General features: G+C 47.8%; 1 protein-coding gene across 7 annotated transcripts in view; it reads right to left on the bottom strand.

Moving 5' to 3' along the window:
• Positions 1-17,893, bottom strand: part of BCAS3 (BCAS3 microtubule associated cell migration factor) — a 718,088-nt gene that overhangs the window by 7,333 nt on the left and 692,862 nt on the right. For 3 of the 7 annotated variants that reach the window (XM_038758926.1, XM_038758927.1, XM_038758925.1), the window contains exons 25-26: positions 16,779-16,838; positions 12,693-12,758 (exon numbers count right to left, since the gene is read on the bottom strand). The exons of 3 other annotated variants lie outside the window; for them this stretch is intronic. In XM_038758926.1, the coding sequence (XP_038614854.1) occupies positions 12,693-12,758; positions 16,779-16,838 (126 nt within the window). The remainder of the gene's footprint in view (positions 1-12,692; positions 12,759-16,778; positions 16,839-17,893) is intronic. One more of the 7 variants, XM_038758928.1, reaches the window with a different exon arrangement.

Genomic DNA, 17,893 nt, shown 5'->3' with positions numbered 1-17,893 from the left:
CAGGGTGGAGCCTTTGGCAGGAAAAGGACAGAAGGGGAGATTTGGAGTTGCCCTCCAAGGCTTCTTGACCTCCACTCCTGTCTGGAGCCCTCCTTCCTCCCTCCGCTGCCACCTTCACTTGGACTTGGTCTGCCTGGCCCTGTCCAGCTGGCCCTATCCTTGCTCTTCCTTTCAAACACTTGATCCCCGAGGCCTCCTGAAGACTAAACCTGTTGACACCTGTAGCCCTGTCTCACCTGTCTTCAGAGCCTCTGGTTAGAGACACAAACCCCACCCCCAGCCCACGTACCTCCCTCCTGCCCTCCAAACGGATTGGGCCACATGGGCTGGCTGGGAAATGACCCAGGGAGGACTGGGTGGGTAGGGCGGGGGAGCAGGAAGGCAGAAGCAACCCTGAACATATGAATTCTTTTTCTTCATCTCACACTGCCACAACACATTACTCTCAAGCCCTCAGCCTGCTGCAGGAGGGACCCTGCGCTCGACGCAGGAACGCTGGGGGAAGAATGAAATGTGGCCTCTTCTCACACACCAGTCACTCTGCCCAACACCAACTCTTTCCAGCCCAAGTGATGGCAATTTCTTTTGTCCTTCTTTGTCGGCCCCTTCCCTGAGCTAAGAGTTTCCCAGAGAGGCATGGGTGTTAAAGGGGCAGAGCCCCCAGGATCTGAGTCTCAGACAGTGGAACCCCACGTGGCTAGCTGCTCACAATGACCAGACGTTCTTCCCAGGGTGGGATGGCCAAGTTTTCTGGGTTTCTGTTCCATCACCCAAGGGGCCTCATGGCCTAGTGGACAGAACATGTGCCTGGGAGTCAGAAGGTCACGGGTTCTAATTCCAGCTCTGCCACGTGTCTGCTGCGTGACCTTGGGCATGTCACTTCACTTCTTTGGGCCTCAGTTACCTCATCGGTAAAACGGGGGTTAAGACTGTGAGCCCGATGTGGGACAGGGACTGTGTCCGACCCGATTTACTTGTATACCCCCACAGCGCTTAGTACAGTGCCTGGCACATAGTAAGCGCTTTAAAAAAATACACAATTATTATTAAGGGCCTGGGCTCCAGGCCATGGTGGCCAGGTGGATCCACCACATCTGCAGCCCTTTCCTATGTCTGTCCACTTCCTGCTTCTTAGTATTTCTTTCAGGACTCTGTGTGTTTGTGCGTGTGTTGGCGGGGTAGGGGTGGGGGTGCTGCTCTCTCTTTTCTCCAGCTTGCCTTGAGAAATCATGTCCAGGACTCCTCTGCCTCCATCCTTTAGGTTGTAAGCTCATTGTGGGCAGGGAATGTGTCCATTTATTGTTGTAATGTACTCTCCCAAGTGCTTAGTACAATGATCTGCACACAATAAGCGCTCAATAAATGAGAGTGAATGAATGAATGAACCCAGTTCCACCTCTGTCCAATGGGGTGTGGGAACTTGTTCTATTTGGAGGAGCTCAGGCGGGACCTGGCAAAAGTGACAAAGTAGAGCCTTTCCCTGGGCTCAGGGCCCAACTGCCTTGCCTTTCAGCTGGGCTGGACAGGTGTTGGGCTTCCGTCACACACTCTTAAGGGGAGATTTATGGCCTTCCTGCTCTGCCCAATAAGGGGATTAGCAGAATCATTTTTATAGGCAGGGTCCTTGGCCCAAGGCACAAGGGACCTGAGGTTCTGCCCACTCTGCCTAGACTTCAGGGGTGGGGTAGGGCTCTTCCTTCTCCACTGAGGGGCAATGCCCCAAGAACGAGGCAGCTTCCAGGACTTTTAGAATGTCCTTGTCTTCACCAGTTCTAAAAACACCTTCTCTGGACCCCACTGCACCACCCGGCTATCGCCCCATCTCCCTCCTCCAATCCCTGTCTAAACTCCTTGAACAAGGTGCAGTTCTTCTCCTTCTACTCCCTTGTTGACTCTCTACAATCTGGCTTCTGTCCCCTTCGCTGCACTGAGCTGGTCTCTCTAAGGTCACCAATGGTCTCCTTCTTGCCAAATCTAATGGACTTCACCTTGCCCTAATAGTCCTTGACCTCTCAACTGCCTTCAAAGTTGTGGACCATTCCCTCCTCCTAGAAACATTATCCAACCTTGTTTTTTTCTGGTTTTCTCCTTGTTCTCCTCCTACCTCTCTGGCTGATCATTCTCAGTCTTTCAACTGCTCTTTCTCTACCTCCCTCTGAGAGTGCTCCCTAAGGCTCTGTTTTCCCTAAGGCTCTGTTTTGTGTTCTGGATCCTTTTCTCAGTTTACAGTCACTCCTTTGGGAACTCATTCTCTAGACCGTAAGATCACTGTGGACAGGGAACGTATCTACCAACTCTGTTGTAGTGTAATCTCCCAAGAGCTTAGTACAGTACTCTAAACAAAGTAAGCGCTCAATAAATACCATTGTTGATGGCGATCTGCTCTCATGGCCTCTACACAGACAACTCCCAAATATACCTCACAAATCCTGACTTCTGTTCTGCCCCATAATCTCACACTTCCTCCTGCCTTCAGGACATCATTATCTGGATGTCCCGTCGGCATCTCAAGGTTATTATGTCCAAAACTGAACTCATCTTCCCTCCCAAATCCTTTCCTCCACCTAACTGTCCCACCACAGTCAACAATACCAACATCTTCCCCATTCCTGAAGCCTCCAACCTTGGAATTATCCTTGACTCATCTCTCTCTTTCATTCCACATATTCAGATAGTCACCAAAGTCACCTGTTGGTTCTATCGTCACAATGTATCCAAAGCCTCCCCATCCAAATGGCCACTATGCTGGTCCAGGCATAAACATATCTTGACTTCTTGTCAAATCTCTCCAGTCCATTTTTCACTCTTCCACTTGTCTGCTGTGTGACCTTGGGCAAGTCACTTAACTTTTCTGTAACTCAGTTCCCTCATCTGCAAAATGGGGACTCAAGACCTGTTCTTCCTCCTACATAGATTGTGATCCCCATGTGGGAACTGATTATTTTGTATCTATCCAGCACTTAGTACAGGGCTTGGACCATAGTAATTACTTAAAAAATACTACTGTTATTTTTTTATGGCATTTGTTAGGTGCTTACCATGGATCAAACACCGTTCTAAGTGCTGGAGTAGGTACAGATTAATTAGGTCGGATCGAGTCCCTGTCCTGCATGGAGCTCACAGTCTAAATAGGAGGATGAATCCCCATTTTCCAGTTGGGGAAACTGAGGCACAGAAGAAGTCAAGTGATTTGCCTAAGGTCACACAGCAAGCAATTGGCAGAGCCAGGATAAGAGCCCAGGTCCTCTGACTCCAAGGCTTGTGCTCTTTTCCCCTAGGCCACACTGCTTCTCCTGGATTATTATTAATATGATTATTATCCAACACACCACTGCTGTCCTCATCTCCAAAGCCCTTCTGAAATCACACCACTTCCAGGGGCCCTTTTGCGATTAATTTTTAATCTCCCCTTATACCTACTGCTACTTCCGTGCCTCCTAAGTCATTGGATACTGAGCCGTCCCTTCCCCACAGTACTTATGCACATATCACTAAAATCTAACAATTTCTCCTAGCTGTAATTTACTTTAATGCCGGTCTCGCTGATTATATTGTAAGCTCCTTGAGGGCAGGTATCATGTCTACTAATTCTGTTATATTCTCCCAACCATTTAATACAATGCTCTACACACAGTAGGCACTCAATAAATGTTTAAGATGGATTGATCAATTGGAATGATGGGCTGATCTGATTGATTTGATTGACTGTGGCCTCTGGCCTCTCATCCACAGATAGAAGCTCGGGCCCCTCCCCCAGCATCAGTTCTGCTCCCTCCTTTCTCCCACCTGACAATTTCCCAGGGCTAAATCACTCCTTCCTCCTACCGGAATAATAATAATAATAATTGTGGTATTTGTTCAGCGTTTACTATGTGCCAGGCACTCTACTAACTGCTGGGGTGTATACATGCTAATCGGTCGGGCACAGGAGTTGGTGGGTGTCCAGGTGGGCACATGTCAATTCCTCAGCATCTGCCCTCACCAGCAGGGGGCGCTACAGCCCAGGGCCCCTGCTACAATGGGTTTGGCAGTGGTGCCATGGGGGTCCAGGCGGCTTCATTTTTAATCAGGAGATTGCTCGAGAGGGAGGTGTCAGACACTTGTTTATAGCTTTTCATTTTCTTAGTTTCCTTTTCTGCAAATATCCTCTTCAAAGCTTGAAAATAAATTTCTTCCCCTGTCGTCAGCCATCGATTTTCCTCTCTCCCGTCCCCCCAGCCACCCCTTTCCTTTCCTGGCCCTGGCTCTGGCTCGAACTGCTCCCTCCCTGCTGCATGCCCAGGAGGCTGAGAGCTGCCCGGGCTGGTAGCTGCTCCCTGAGGGTCAGCCAGGCGGCAACTCTGGTCTCTCCTGGCTGGGCCTGTCCGAGCACACGCCTCTCTTCTTTGGGAAATTCCTCGGTGATGAAGATGTTTGGAATTCAGAGGATGCTTCCCCCGATTAGATTTGTGGGAAAGGTTGTTCAAACTCCCGGCGCCTCAGAAGCTGTAAAAAGTTACAATCCTCTCAGACCATAAACTTCTTATGCAAGAGGAAATGCAGCGATTCATAAACAGGGTGACCGGCAGGCCCTGTTCAGGGCCCAATTCCCTTGGCCTGACCCCATGGAGGGAAGCCTCAACTTCCCCCATGACGCTGCTCTCACGGCTGCTGGGCTCTGATTGGACAGAGGGCCCCAGTCGTCTGTTTGCCGCCGGGTCCAGGCTGGGCTGGCCTCTCTTGGAAATGTCTGGGTCAGACGGCTGGGCCGATGCTAGGGGTCCGGCTGGGTGGGTGAGCACCATTGCCTAACACCTGGGAAACGCAGAGACCCTGTAAGAATCTAATTGGCCCACAAGAAGCTGCCGGACATCAAATTCAGCTTATCCAGCAGGGCATATTCTCCCTAACGTGCTCTGCACAGAGTCAGCGCTCAATAAATACGATTGACTGATTGATCGACTGCAGCCTCTGCCTCAGCCTTCCTCCCAGCTCTATATCAGGGAAGGGCTCAGCTTGCACACAGCGAGGACTGTCTTGTCTTTTACTGTGGATCGAGTCAACTCCGCAGCCAGAGCTGCTGATGGTAGGGGGATTGAGGATTCGTTCCGAAAGGGGTTGGGTCCTTAAAACAATCCAGGTCATTTTTCCCTCTCTCCGCACAGCCCCCATCGACTCACTCTGAAGGATGCTATTCTGGTTGGCCCTGAGCCAGATGGAGCCTTTGAGCATTTCACAGGAGGTCAAAGGTGCCACCGATAGAGGAGGTGCTGGGGTGGGAGGTGGTGCTCTCTTCATCGTGGGCACACACATACACCCGGAGAGGTCTGAGGACCTGTGACCATCTCTAAAGGGCTCTTAGGGGCTTTGCTCCCTGCATAGCACCGTCTAGGATCCGGCGGCAGTGTGTAGTCAGACTGAAGAGCTGACAAGGGAAACTGATAAGGGGTCATGGCTGAGCAGCCTTGGGCCACTACGGAGAATTAACAGCTGGAAGGGGCAGTTTTCTGAAAAAAAAAAAAAAAAAAAAAAAGTCAGGGACCACTGTAGCTGGAGATGGCCTCCCCTTCGCAGCAGGTTTCATTTGCTCTGAAATCTTCTCAGTGGGTTTTCCTAGACCTGATCTTCGTCTCCTCTTTTGGAGATGTTTTTCACAAAATGAAATCGAGTGGTCTTTTGTAACAGGCATAGCTGGATGAACCAGTCAGCTCGGGAATGGAATAAACTGTATTTTGTTCACCCGAGGCCCACTCTCTGGTCTCTGCTCTTGATGGGGAGAGGCGACTCTAGTTTCTGGGCAGTTATCTTTGTTATGGCTTAATACCTGTGTCTGAGTCCGACAATCCCCTGTTCGAAGGCGCCAGGGAAATGGACAGAGAGATGCTCTAACAGATCCACATTGCTCACCGGTGACCTCACTGTTAGCCTTCAACTCTCCCCAGGAAGTGCAGCCGCCAAGCAGATTCTACCACTGCTAGGAACCAGGCTCTCTCCCTTGTTTTAGGAGGGGGCTCCCTGGGCTTATATTTATTCTTTCACCCACTCAGTCATATTTATTGAGCACTCACTGTGTGCAGAGCACTGTGCTAAGTGCTTGGGAGAATACAACAATAAACAGACACATTCCCTTTTATATGGAGCAGAAAGTCAATTATCCAAAGTAATTGGGACCGAGGCTAATTCAGATAATCCAGTCACGTTGAGTTTGGTTATCTTGCTCTATTTTGCTTGGTTATCTGGATTTATTTCTGATTTTCCAAATTAGCATCTGTTTGGATAACTTGTCAGTTCAAAAAGCAACGTTTGGGTAATCTGCTTTGGGCCCTTCACCTGAGAAACTCCAAAATATACTCTTTCATTCAAACTTTCATCACCCTATGGCTTGCAACATGGCCCTAATGGAAAGAGCACAGAGTTGGGAGTCAAAGGACCTGGCTTATAATCCTGGATCTACTAATTATCTACTGTGTGACCTTGGGAGAGTCCCTTAGGTTATCTGTGCCTCAGTTTCCTCATCTGTAAAATAGGGATTGAATAACTGTCCCCGCTTTTCCTTTAGACTGTGAGTCCCATGTGGGCCAGGGATTGAGCCCAATTTATCTTGTATCCACCCCGGTCCTTGGCACATAGTAAGCACTCAAATACCATTATTACTATTTTTCATCCAGGATGGGAAACCTGAGGTTCATAGGGGAGAAGGCCTGGGGAAGCAGCATGGCCTAGTGATAGAGCACAGGCTTGGAAGTCAGAAGGACCTGGGTTCTAATCCCAGTTCTGCCACTTGTCTGCTGTGTGACCTTTGGCAAGTCACTTAACTTTTCTGTGCCTCAGTCACCTCATCTGTAAAATGAGGATTAAGACTGTGAGCCCCATGTGGGTCACAGAATGTGTCCAACCGATTTGCTCATACCTACCCCAGTGCTTAGAACAGTGCTTGCCACAGCAAGCACTTAACAAATACAATCATGATTATTATTATTACTTGCCTAAAGTAATTTCTTACTTTGTTCTATGAGCTTCCCCCATCTTCCCATCAGGCCTCTGTCCCTGTGGACTGCACCTGTAGGAAGCTGGCCACTCTTGGAAGCAGGCCCACAGCCCACTCAGAAGGCTTAGGGAGGCTACTGCTGCTTATTTATTTATTTATTTTATTTTGTTAATATGTTTTGTTCTCTGTCTCCCCCTTCTAGACTGTGAGCCCACTGTTGGGTAGGGACTGTCTCTATATGTTGCCAACCTGTACTTCCCAAGCGCTTAGTACAGTGCTCTGCACACAGTAAGAGCTCAATAAATACAATTGAATGAATGAATGAACCTACTATCACATTTCAGCTTTAACCTTCCCTACCCCATGTAAGGTTTGAGGCTGGGTAGGGTGAGGGAGGGGATGAGAGGCAAGACGGTGTGGACAGTGGGATCTGAGTCAGAAGATTCCTACTGACACCAGGTCATATTCTTTGTCAAGCACTCAACTAACTGCCCAGCCACCTTGCTGATCAAGGACATGGCCCAACTCTGTCCTGCAGCCAGGAAGATAATAAGCGGGATATTCACCTAATAATCAGGTCAGGAAACTTTTTCCTAGTGGAGCTGGGAGACAGGAGTCCTGGGAGGCAGCCTGGCTCTGAGAAAAAGTTGATTCTCATTGGTACTAGAATTTGCTTTACCACTGGCTCACTGGGAGTCCTGGGAAAATTACTGTCTGGAATTTGGTTCTTTCTCCCTTAGGAAACGGTTAATCACCTTGGTCTACTGAATACCTGACAAAAGGGGTGGGGGTGCACATGACCCAAGATGATAACACCACCACCACACTTGGATAACCAACAACTTCCCAATATCCCCCTTCCTCCCCCAGAATAATTGGCATGGAACTGAACCTTTCCAATAGTAAGTGTTTAGAGTGTGTTTAGGCAGAGTTTAGAGATGCAGCATGGCCTAGTGGTTAAAGCACAGTTCTGGGAGTCAGAGGACCTGGGTTCTAATATTGGCTCCATCACTTATCTGCTATGTGACCTTAGGTGAGTCACTTAACTTCTCTGTACCTCAGTTACCTCATCTGTAAAAATGGGGATCAATATTGTGAGTCCCACGTGGGACACAGAATGTGTCTCATCTAATTAGCTTGTATCTCTCCCAGTGCTTAGTACAGTGCCTGGCATATAGTAAGTGCTCAACAAATGCCACTGAAAAAATTAAAAAGTGTTCTTGAGAATGCATAAGAATGGGTTTCAGGTACCTCTGAGACTGGGGCTGTGAGAAGAGTTTAGGGAGTGCTCAAAAGACAGTCAACAAAAGAGAGAGGACCAGGAGAGCAAACCCTTAGGCTAGGAAGAAGAGAAGTTGCGAGAGGAGGTGCTTTAATGAGCTCCCAACGTTAAAGAGGAATCTAACTCTTCTGCTTCCCTGCCCACACACTCAAGCCCCTCCACTAGACTCAGACCTAGAATTCGATAGCCTTAGGACTATTTTTTTTGCTGAAAAAAGTGCTCTGATCTAATTTCTCACAGCAGATAAAGTACAATGTAAATCAGAGGCTGCATTAACCCAGGCAAGATATGAACCTGGGATTCCCAGGATTGAAGGCATTTCACAATTAAGGCTTCGCTCCTGTTTACTGCAGAGCCAGATTGACACTAAGGATTGTGCTAGACTCTCCCATTCATTGACTCCCTCCTGCACTGAAAGACAGAGAGCCTCGATTGCTGGGGAAAGTCTCTTAACAAGGGCTTAATCTTGGGGGCATCTGGGGGCTTGAGATGGTTGACGTTATTGTTGGTTTCCACCCCACTTGTTCTGCTTCAAGCTCCTCTGCTTCCATTAAGTGCTGAATAAAAGCAAATTTTGCCTATGCGGTGCCTTGGGGTGGGTAGGAACACTGGTATGCTTCACCCGGGCCAGTATGCTGAGTTGCAAGACTGAACAATGATTCCTGCAGGCTTGCTGAGGAATCAGGGACCAGACCCCTTCACTAACTTAATAATAATAACTGAGGCATTTGTTAAGCGATTACTATGCACCAAGCACTGCACTAAGTGCTGGGGAAGAGAAAAGATAATCAGGTCAGGCACAGCCTCTGTCCCACTTGGGGCTCACAGTCTAGTAGGAAGAACAGGTAGTTAGCCCCCATTTTACAGATGGGAAAACTGAGGCACAGAGACGTTAAATGTCTTACCCAAGTTCACCCAACAGGGAAGGGGTGGAGCCAGGATTAGAATCCAGGTCCTCTGACTTCCAGGCCTGTGCTCTTTCCACTAGGCCACACTGCATCTCAACCTGGCAAGCCTAATAAAGGTGAGCATGAAGAGGGGCTCCAGTTCCCTTTTTTCCAACCAAGGGCTTTCATGATGTTCCCAAGCAGGGCATTCTGGTGGTCCCACCCCAAGGGCTCGACCTGCACTCCTAGAGCCATTCCTGCTCCCCTCTGGGAGACAACGGGAGCCCGGGTGTGCACATCCACAAGATACATTCGCACTTCTGGAACACTTGCCTGACTTCTCCCGAAGTTATCTGGATCTCATTTAAATGCAAAAACGTAATTAAGTTCCCAATAAGGCAGCAGAGAAATTCAACATGATGTGGATTTCCACTTTTTTTCTGTAAACGTTGAGAAATCAAAATAGGTCCCTTCATGGGCAAGTGGACCAGGTCTCCCAGTGTGATGGATGCTCTTGGGCCCACGACCCTTGAAATGAGAAATAAATCAGGAGCCAATTCTCTCCTGAGGCTACCCTCTTCCTGCTTTTATTTGATCTTTCTCCTTTTGGAAGAGCCTGGCCCAGGAGGAGGAAGGAGAAGAGGAGAGGGACATAGTTCTGTGTCTCTGCCTTGCCCAACTTCCCTTCCTCTAGCCTGGGTACTTTCCAACCAGATTTTGGCCAGAGGCATTTCCAACTCAGGGTGGGGATGGTGGAGGCCCTGAGTGGGCATGATGTGGGCAAGATGCAGGTAGGCTACCCCTAATCCCTCCCCAGCTAGAGGGCCGCAGAAATGGGAGTTGTTCTCCTAGAGTTTACCCTTTGCGGCATCAATCATTATATTGCCACCTTCACTTCCTTGACTATAATCAAAGATAGTGGCACCCTACATCCTGGGAACACAACAGGAAGGTTAGTAAGGGACTGGGATCCATTGCTCTAATCTACAGGGGAAGGTCACTTCCTTGGGACCTTATCGGATCTGTCGGATCTGTTCATCAACTCCATTCTCTGACAAGCCAGAGGGGTAGGAGAAGAAAGGTGATGTTCCCTTTCCCTCTGGACTTGAAAGTAGGAATGGGCCTGTTTAATAATAATAATAATAATGATGGCATTTGTTAAGTGCTTACTATTTGCCAAGCACTGTTCTAAGCACTGGGGTAGATGCAAGGTAATCAGGTTGTCCCACGTGGGGCTCACAGTTTTTAATCCCCATTTTTACAGATGAGGTAACTGAGACACAGAGAATTTAAGTGGCTTGCCCAAGGACACCCAACAGACAAGTGGAGGAGCTGGGATTAGAACCCTTGACCTCTGACTCCCAAGCCCATGCTCTTTTCACTAAGCTACGTTGCTTCTCGGTTGTTACAATTGTTATATTGTATTTTCCCAAGCACTTAGTACAGTGCTCTGCACACAGTAAGTGCTCAATAAATATGACTGAGTGAATGGAGCACCTGGCTCCTCCCATGGGACTGATCTCACTGTGGCTGGGAAATAAATACCGCTGGATCATTTGAGCAACTTCTAATTTGGGCACTTTGCTTTCCCCCACCTTTTACTAGGGATTTTCATATGGTAATGAAGAATTTGCATACACACAACTAATTAGTTTATCTTCCCACTAGATGGGTATCCATTTTGCAGTTTTATTACCTAGTGATTTAGGAACGTAGTGGTAATGGATTCCATTCTACTTCCTTTATATTTATTTCTCCTAATGAACCCATTGCAGACTTTAGGAGTACGTTTTAATAACTTTGGGCATTTTTCCTGGCAGAGACTGGAAGTTATCGACTGGTGGAGATGCCTCAGAGGTTGGTGCTTTCCAATTAAACCCAGAGAGCAAGGTGAGGGTCTAAGGATCTCTAGTGCGGAGCCCCTCACCTTGCTTAAAACCACACCTGTTCCAAAAATGGCACTGCTGTAGCAGTGGGTGCCAAGCCACGTCTTATAGATTTAGATACATATCGGCATATGAGTCCCAATCAGAAATGGCATGGTAAGGGAAAATAAGAGTACACTTTCTGGGCATTGTAAATTTTTGGCCATGGGTTCCATTTAATCTGTTGGGGGCATTCAAGTTTGGGGTATGATTCCAGAAGGGTTTTGGTGCCCTTTCAAAATCCTAAGTAAATTGTCAAGCCCTGCATGGTAGAATCTGACAGAAGATGGGCCTCTGTGGAAATCACAAGTAGCCAACACAGCAAATACACTTCAGAGACCAGCACCCTCCTCTGAAAAATGACTATGCCTGAGCAGAGAAAACTCCGGTTAAGAGAGAACCTGAAACTCCTGGATCCTGAGTCCCAGAGGCAGCAATAAGCAAATAATAGTTATGGAATTGGTGAAGTGCTTACTATGTTCCAAGCACTGAACTAAGCATGAGGGTGGATGGAAAACAGGAATGGCGTTCCCAGTGGGAAGTCAACATTTCCATCAAGGCAGCTGTTAGATGTACTGAAGTGGGGCTGAACCCCAGGGAGAGAGAAAGAGAGAGAGTAAGACCAGGTCCAGAGCCTCTGTGTTCCCACTGCCACGCTGACCAGAGATTGAAAACACGTTGAGTGCAATGAGGGGGGAATTACAAGTTTCAATTAATTGTTGTGGTGCCACTTCTCCAGATTAAAAAGGAAAGGATGATGATGCTTTTGTGTTCAGTCCACACACTCACTGGTGGTGCCGGGGCTACATTCATTATTCAATCCATCCATCTCTGATGAGCCTTTCCATTTGTTCCTCCAGGAGGAATAACAAATCTAGAAATGGAATTCCACTTTGGTTTATTAAGATATTGATTGGCCTGCCTGGTGGAAGTGCATTTATCCTTTCCACCTGCCTGCGGGCTGGAAGGGGTTAACTAAATGTTTATCACAAGCCCAGCTTCAGAGTTGAAAGTAATGTGATCAGTAATGAATTTTGTGTTACATTAGGTTGTATAAATGGACAGACAAGCGCAGACAACAAGTGGCCAGGAGTCGGGGCTAATCTAATGATGTAAAAATAGAGACAGCACCAATTATACTTGGGGCCAGCTCAGAGCTCCTGCAGGGACTGCAAATGAATAGGTACAAATCAAATTACTCACTAATAGACGCACTACAAGAGGGGCAGTCAATGGTAAATGCATTAGAGGCCGGTGACCTCCTTGCTCTGCACAGCAGAATCCTAAATTTGACTTCCATCTTATACCAAAAAAAAAAAACTCAAAGAAACTCTTGTTCAGGGAAGAAGAGGCATCATGAGGCGGTGTGTGTGTGTATGCGCGCGTGTGTGCGCGCGCACACGTGTGTGTGTGTGTGTGTGTGTGTGTGTGTGTCTGCGCACATGCATGAATGCCCATCTTCCCTTTCCTTTCTGCCCCCAATATATCCTGAACCCTGGTCACCGAAATGGTAAAACTCAGTGGGGAAAGAGCAGAGGGAGAAGATTTCTTTTTGTGTTCACTAACAAGAAGAGATCGTCTTTCATTTTGTGTAACTGTTAGACCTGATAACAATACAGGATGTTACATACCCAAACATTTCCCAGCCATGTGCCTCTCTGGGGGGATGTTTTTAACTGCTACTTCAAGGGCTGGGTCTGTATCAAAAATAAAACATTTCTTTAAAGAGGGATAAAACAAAACAAAAGGGAGTCCAACAGAGCAACAGCAGCATGCTTCAATCATGACGGTCTGAGCCAGGTGGTCCTCGGAGCAGAGTCCGGTCACTCTGGGTTCTCCCGCCTCGAACCTTTCCAATCCAAAACGAGCCTCCTGACCTAGACGGACCCTGCGGCGCCTCCCCCGCTTATCCTCTGTGTCTGGTCAGGCCCAGAGCTGGGGTATTGGGGGAGGACAGATTTTTCCGTGGCCCATGTCCACGTCTCCGCCTGCGCATCTCCCCGCCACTGCAGGGAGTGGGGGAGGGCTGAGGCTCGGTTGGCTGCCTGAGGCTCTGGTCGTTCAGTGCTTCCCCTGCATCCCAGGTCTCCTAACAGCCAATCGCCTGGATTCCAGTGATTTAGAAATAAGTCATAAAGTTAAACCCTGCCTGGCATCGCCAACACTGTGTTACTGGTCTGCCTGGGGAAAGCTCAGGGAGACTTGCTCAGATGCATTAACTGTACATTCATCCAGCTAGCTCACAGTTGCTGAGGAATGAATAAAATATGAGGCCATGGCAACTCCAGACCATGGCTGGGGGCCCCCAGCTCACATTCTGGAGTGGGGCATCCCTGCATCAGGCTAGAATCTTATGTGTGGACCTGCAGTCACATAGCCACACAGATGGCACTGAAAAACATGCGTGCGCGCGCACACACACACACACACACACAGCACATCAAAGCAGAGACAGCATGTGCTCGGGTGGACTGGAGACTATGGGAAAAGCTACAGTAAAATGAGATCATGGGGAGCAGAATGGAAAAAGTCATCCTGAACAAATGAAACAAATAGATGGGTATTCTCCCCAAATTCAATTAGGCGCACAAAGGGGCGGAATTTGAAAGCTATCAAGCTACACTAAATCAAACACATCTGGGGTAAAGTTCGAGGGAGGTTGGAGAGAGCTCAGGAGACACGCGAAGCTGGGACTGGGAACGGGAGGGTGGTGGCCTTTCACCTTTGAGGGAGTCCAAATGTCCCGGAGGCCCCAGCCCCGGCAGAGGCGGGGAAGAGAGATGTGGCCACCCAAAGCCGGAAGTCATTGAGTGGGTTGTCCTGGCTGGGTGCTTCCCTCATGGGCTTTGGGACCATCCCTTCATGCAATGAATTAAAATTGGATTTCTTCAGCCTCTTTGGGGAGCTGTTTGACAGTGAGATAACGGACTCGGGGACACCTGGAAATTCAACATATTATATTGAAAAGTATTTTGTGTGTTTGAGCATGTTTGTGTGATTGAGAGTTTGATTGTGAGCGTGACTGGGTGCCTGGGGAGTGTGCGGCAGAAATGTCTCCCAGGACCCAAACTCCCTTTCAGGAGGTGGAGAAAGGGGGAAGAGAGAAAGGGAAATTCAGGAAGAGCCTGGAAAGTACAGAAGGAAGAGATGACCAAACTGTTGATTGTTTCTTTCACTGACCAAGACCACAGACTTTGGAGCCCCTGCCCTGGAGTGAGTCCTTTGGTTAAGATAAATCTTTTCCCCTCCTCCCCACAGGCTGCAGAGTACCTGAAGAAATCGCCCTTCTGTCCTGGAAACCTTCAGAATGAGACAATCATTCACCAGATGCTCCAAGGCTGCATCCACATAGGTAAATTTCTGGGATAATTTCGTTCAAAAATACATTATGGTCTCAATTATTTGGATATTTCAGGTTGAGGAGGTTTTTCTTCCCCCAGGTAGCTGAGGCCAAAGTGCAGTTTTAAGGCTCAATTTTGTGGAAAATTTATATTATTAGATCCAAGTTAAGCATTAAAATACCCTTAGTCAGGACTGTACTTCTCCACACTTGTCCAAACAGACATACCCACTTAAGCCTCATTTACCAGCTTCTGAATCTATTTTAGGAAACCAAATGAGGTCCCGAGAAGCTTTCGGCACCTGAGAACACACCGATATAGTGCTTAAAAGCTTCTTGCAGACCAAACAGGAGGCTTTCCCAGTGGGCCAGATTAATCCTGGGGCAATGGGGCCGGCCACCAAACTGGGCCCCCATCAAGAGAGGTCCCAGTGCTGAGGGGCCAGGGGGGCTTCAGGTTCTTTGACTCCACTGGCACTGTTCTAACCAGCTCTGAGCTTCTCATCTGTGCTCCAAATTCTCCAGGAGTTCCCTGCCCCAGGTTCTCAACACCCTTAATTGATTAATAGTAATCTATAATGCTTGTCCTTTCAATTTTCTAACCATCTTCACGATTATTTCTTACTTGGTTGCTCTGCTGATATCCCGGTTTCTGATGCTGACCAAGATAACTTGGCACTGGGAGGTATTTCCTAGGGAGGTTTAGATAATTCTTCAATTCATCCAGCTATTTCGTTGAGGGTGAGATCTGGGGACCCTCAGTTTTCTAAGGTGAGACAATTCCTTTAAGGGGGGAAAAAACCCAAACCCTCCTGAATAGTAGTTGTGGGTTATTGGGGACTCAAAAGACCCCCAGATGTGGTGTTCCCCAGGTGAAGAAAGCAGATATGAATGAACCATTTGACCCTGAGAGACAAAAAGACATACCAAAGACTTAAATTCTGACTTGAATACCGGAATTCCTAAAGGCCGGGGTTGCTCTATCATGGTAACTAAGGATTTTCAAATTGTGGTGGGAGAAACAGATGACCATTGAGGAGCACTCTGTCTTTGGATTTTGGATATGTACTAGAAATGGAAACAATAAAGATCATTATGGTATTTGTTAAGTGCTTACTATGTGCCAAGCACTGTACTAACAGCTGGGGTAGATACAAAATAATCTGGTCGGACACAGTCCCTTGCTCAAGGGCAAGTGGTGGAGCCGGGATGAGAAGCCAGGTCCTCTGACTCCCAGCCCATGCTCATTCCACTAGGACACACTACTTCTGAGAAGCTAGCGGTCTCCCCTTCAAACCCGCATTTGAGAAGAGTTTAGTTAAACCGCTACCATAATCCTGGCTCTCTTGGACTGCTGTAGTTTATTGGACTTGAGAAGAAAGCCAGGACTTTGGATTCCAGGAAGTATTTTGGTCAATGCATCAGGGCATCTTCCCTTCAGCTGAACGCCTCCCCTTCAACTCTCTCCTGAGCCATTTGAAAACCAACATGACTGACAAGGGGGTGAGGGGAGCCTCTTGGGTACCTTGGATCAGAGCAGCTCTAAGCCATTTTAAAAAATTATAAGTCTCTATTTTTCTGAAGGAAAACCTAGGGTTCAGAGTGTGGCTCAGTGGCAAGAGCCCGGGCTTGGGAGTCAGAGCTTGTGGTTCTAATCCCGGCTCCATCACTTGTCAGCTGTGTGACTTTGGGCAAGTCACTTAACTTCTCTGTGCCTCAGTTACCTCATCTGTAAAATGGGGATTAAGACTGTGAGCCCCACGTGGGACAACCTGAATATCTTGTATCTTGCCCAGTGCTTAGAACAGTACTTGGCACATAGTAAGCGCTTAACAAATGCCATCATCATCATCACTGCCACAGAGCTTGGAACAGGAGCCATGAGTCCGGCAGATAGATTGCCACCTGCGCTGGTGGACACCAGAAGATGCTTGGTCCTGGGGAAGGTGGTAGAAAGGAGTCCCGGGTTTTAGGGAAAGTGACTGGGAAGGACAGATTTGGTTGGTCAGAGAACCAGATTAACATGAGAATGTCACACTAGAGGTCTTCTCTAAGTCCCCAGGCTTGGCCCTGCAAGATCTGAGGAAATATGAACAAGATGTTGGGATCTCTTATGGAGAGGAAGCTTCTCTCATTAACAGGTTTCAGGTCACCTGATGAAGGTGTGCCAACCCCATGTTGGGCTAACTAGAAGTCTAAAATTATGAAAAAAGAAATTTCCTGCCTGGCAAGTTTAGTGCAGAAACAGATTTAATTTCTGGATTTTATCTCTCTGTTTGGCTCCCGCTCTCCAATGGGAAGTTAAGGGAGCCCTGGAAAGGACGGAAGACTGGTTTTCAGGGAAGTTACCCAGAAAACCCTTCAGCAGCACACTCACCTGAGCTTTTGGCCAAAGCTGTTCTTACCAATGTGGTGGCACAGTCTTGGGGGCAGGGAGCTACAGAGGAGTCAGGGAGACAAGGAAACGGGATGATGGCAGCATATGTTTTACACCAAGAGGGCAGGGACAGAAGGGAAGATGTAGTTATGAACCACAGAGAGATGTTTATCCCCATAATCACTTATCCCCATAACCTCCACAGAGTGCACTAAGATCCACCTTAATGTGTGTTTTCAATACTCGTTTTGGCTAGACTACGATTAGGGAATTAGGTAACATTTTTCCAACCTTGCTTGGGCTTGGGCTTGGCCTGCAGCATCATCGAAGAACCTGCTTGTACACCTGCATGGGGCATCAGAACCGGGGTGAACAACAGTGTGGACTTTTTTCAATGTGAGATTTCGCTAGAACGCATGCCTCACATTCTAGGATAACATGCAAAATGGAGACGGGGGGTGTCTCTAGGGCCCTTGACGGACCACCCTGTGGTCACAGCAAAACCAGCATTGGTAAGAAACCAAAGTGGTGAGAAAGAGAGCAATTGGGGTTTGCGATTATGATTTTCTGTTCCATCATAAGGAGCATATCAACCCAGGTGACAAGACAAATGTTTGTACAGACTATGCTCCAACAGCTCAGGCATTAAGAGACTCTACTAATCTTGCTATCAAGTGCATGCCAGAACCTAGTGAGCCTTTGACAACTTCCATTTCTCCTTCTGACCACCCACCTGGGAGAGTCCTGGGCTTCAAAGGAGGTTTCTGCTTCACCTGAGTTCTTGGAGATCTTATCCCTGTGGCCATAGATGGTCCTAAACACTTCCCCGAACTCTGCCCATAAACGACTCAGGGAGTTGAGGAGGAATTTTGATAGCCACAGGTGACTTTGGTGAATGGAATGGCGAGTCGGAGGATGTATTAGGACTGCCCCTGGTCCACAGGGAAAATGGTATCTTTTTGATTGAGACTTTTAAGTTAATTTGGCCCATGAACTTCTTGCCCTGAGTTAAAAAAAAAACCCAAAAGCCTCAAAAAATTTTGGGGGTTGGAATGATTCTTTCTGCTGCAAGCTAATGAGCTGGTTTCTTCCCGGTGAGGGCTTCAGTCTCAATT

Source organism: Tachyglossus aculeatus, chromosome 17 (genome assembly GCF_015852505.1).
Source record: "Tachyglossus aculeatus isolate mTacAcu1 chromosome 17, mTacAcu1.pri, whole genome shotgun sequence".
Taxonomy (NCBI): domain Eukaryota; kingdom Metazoa; phylum Chordata; class Mammalia; order Monotremata; family Tachyglossidae; genus Tachyglossus; species Tachyglossus aculeatus.
Note: the sequence above shows the minus strand (reverse complement) of the source record. Positions and strands in the feature narration are given on the sequence as shown.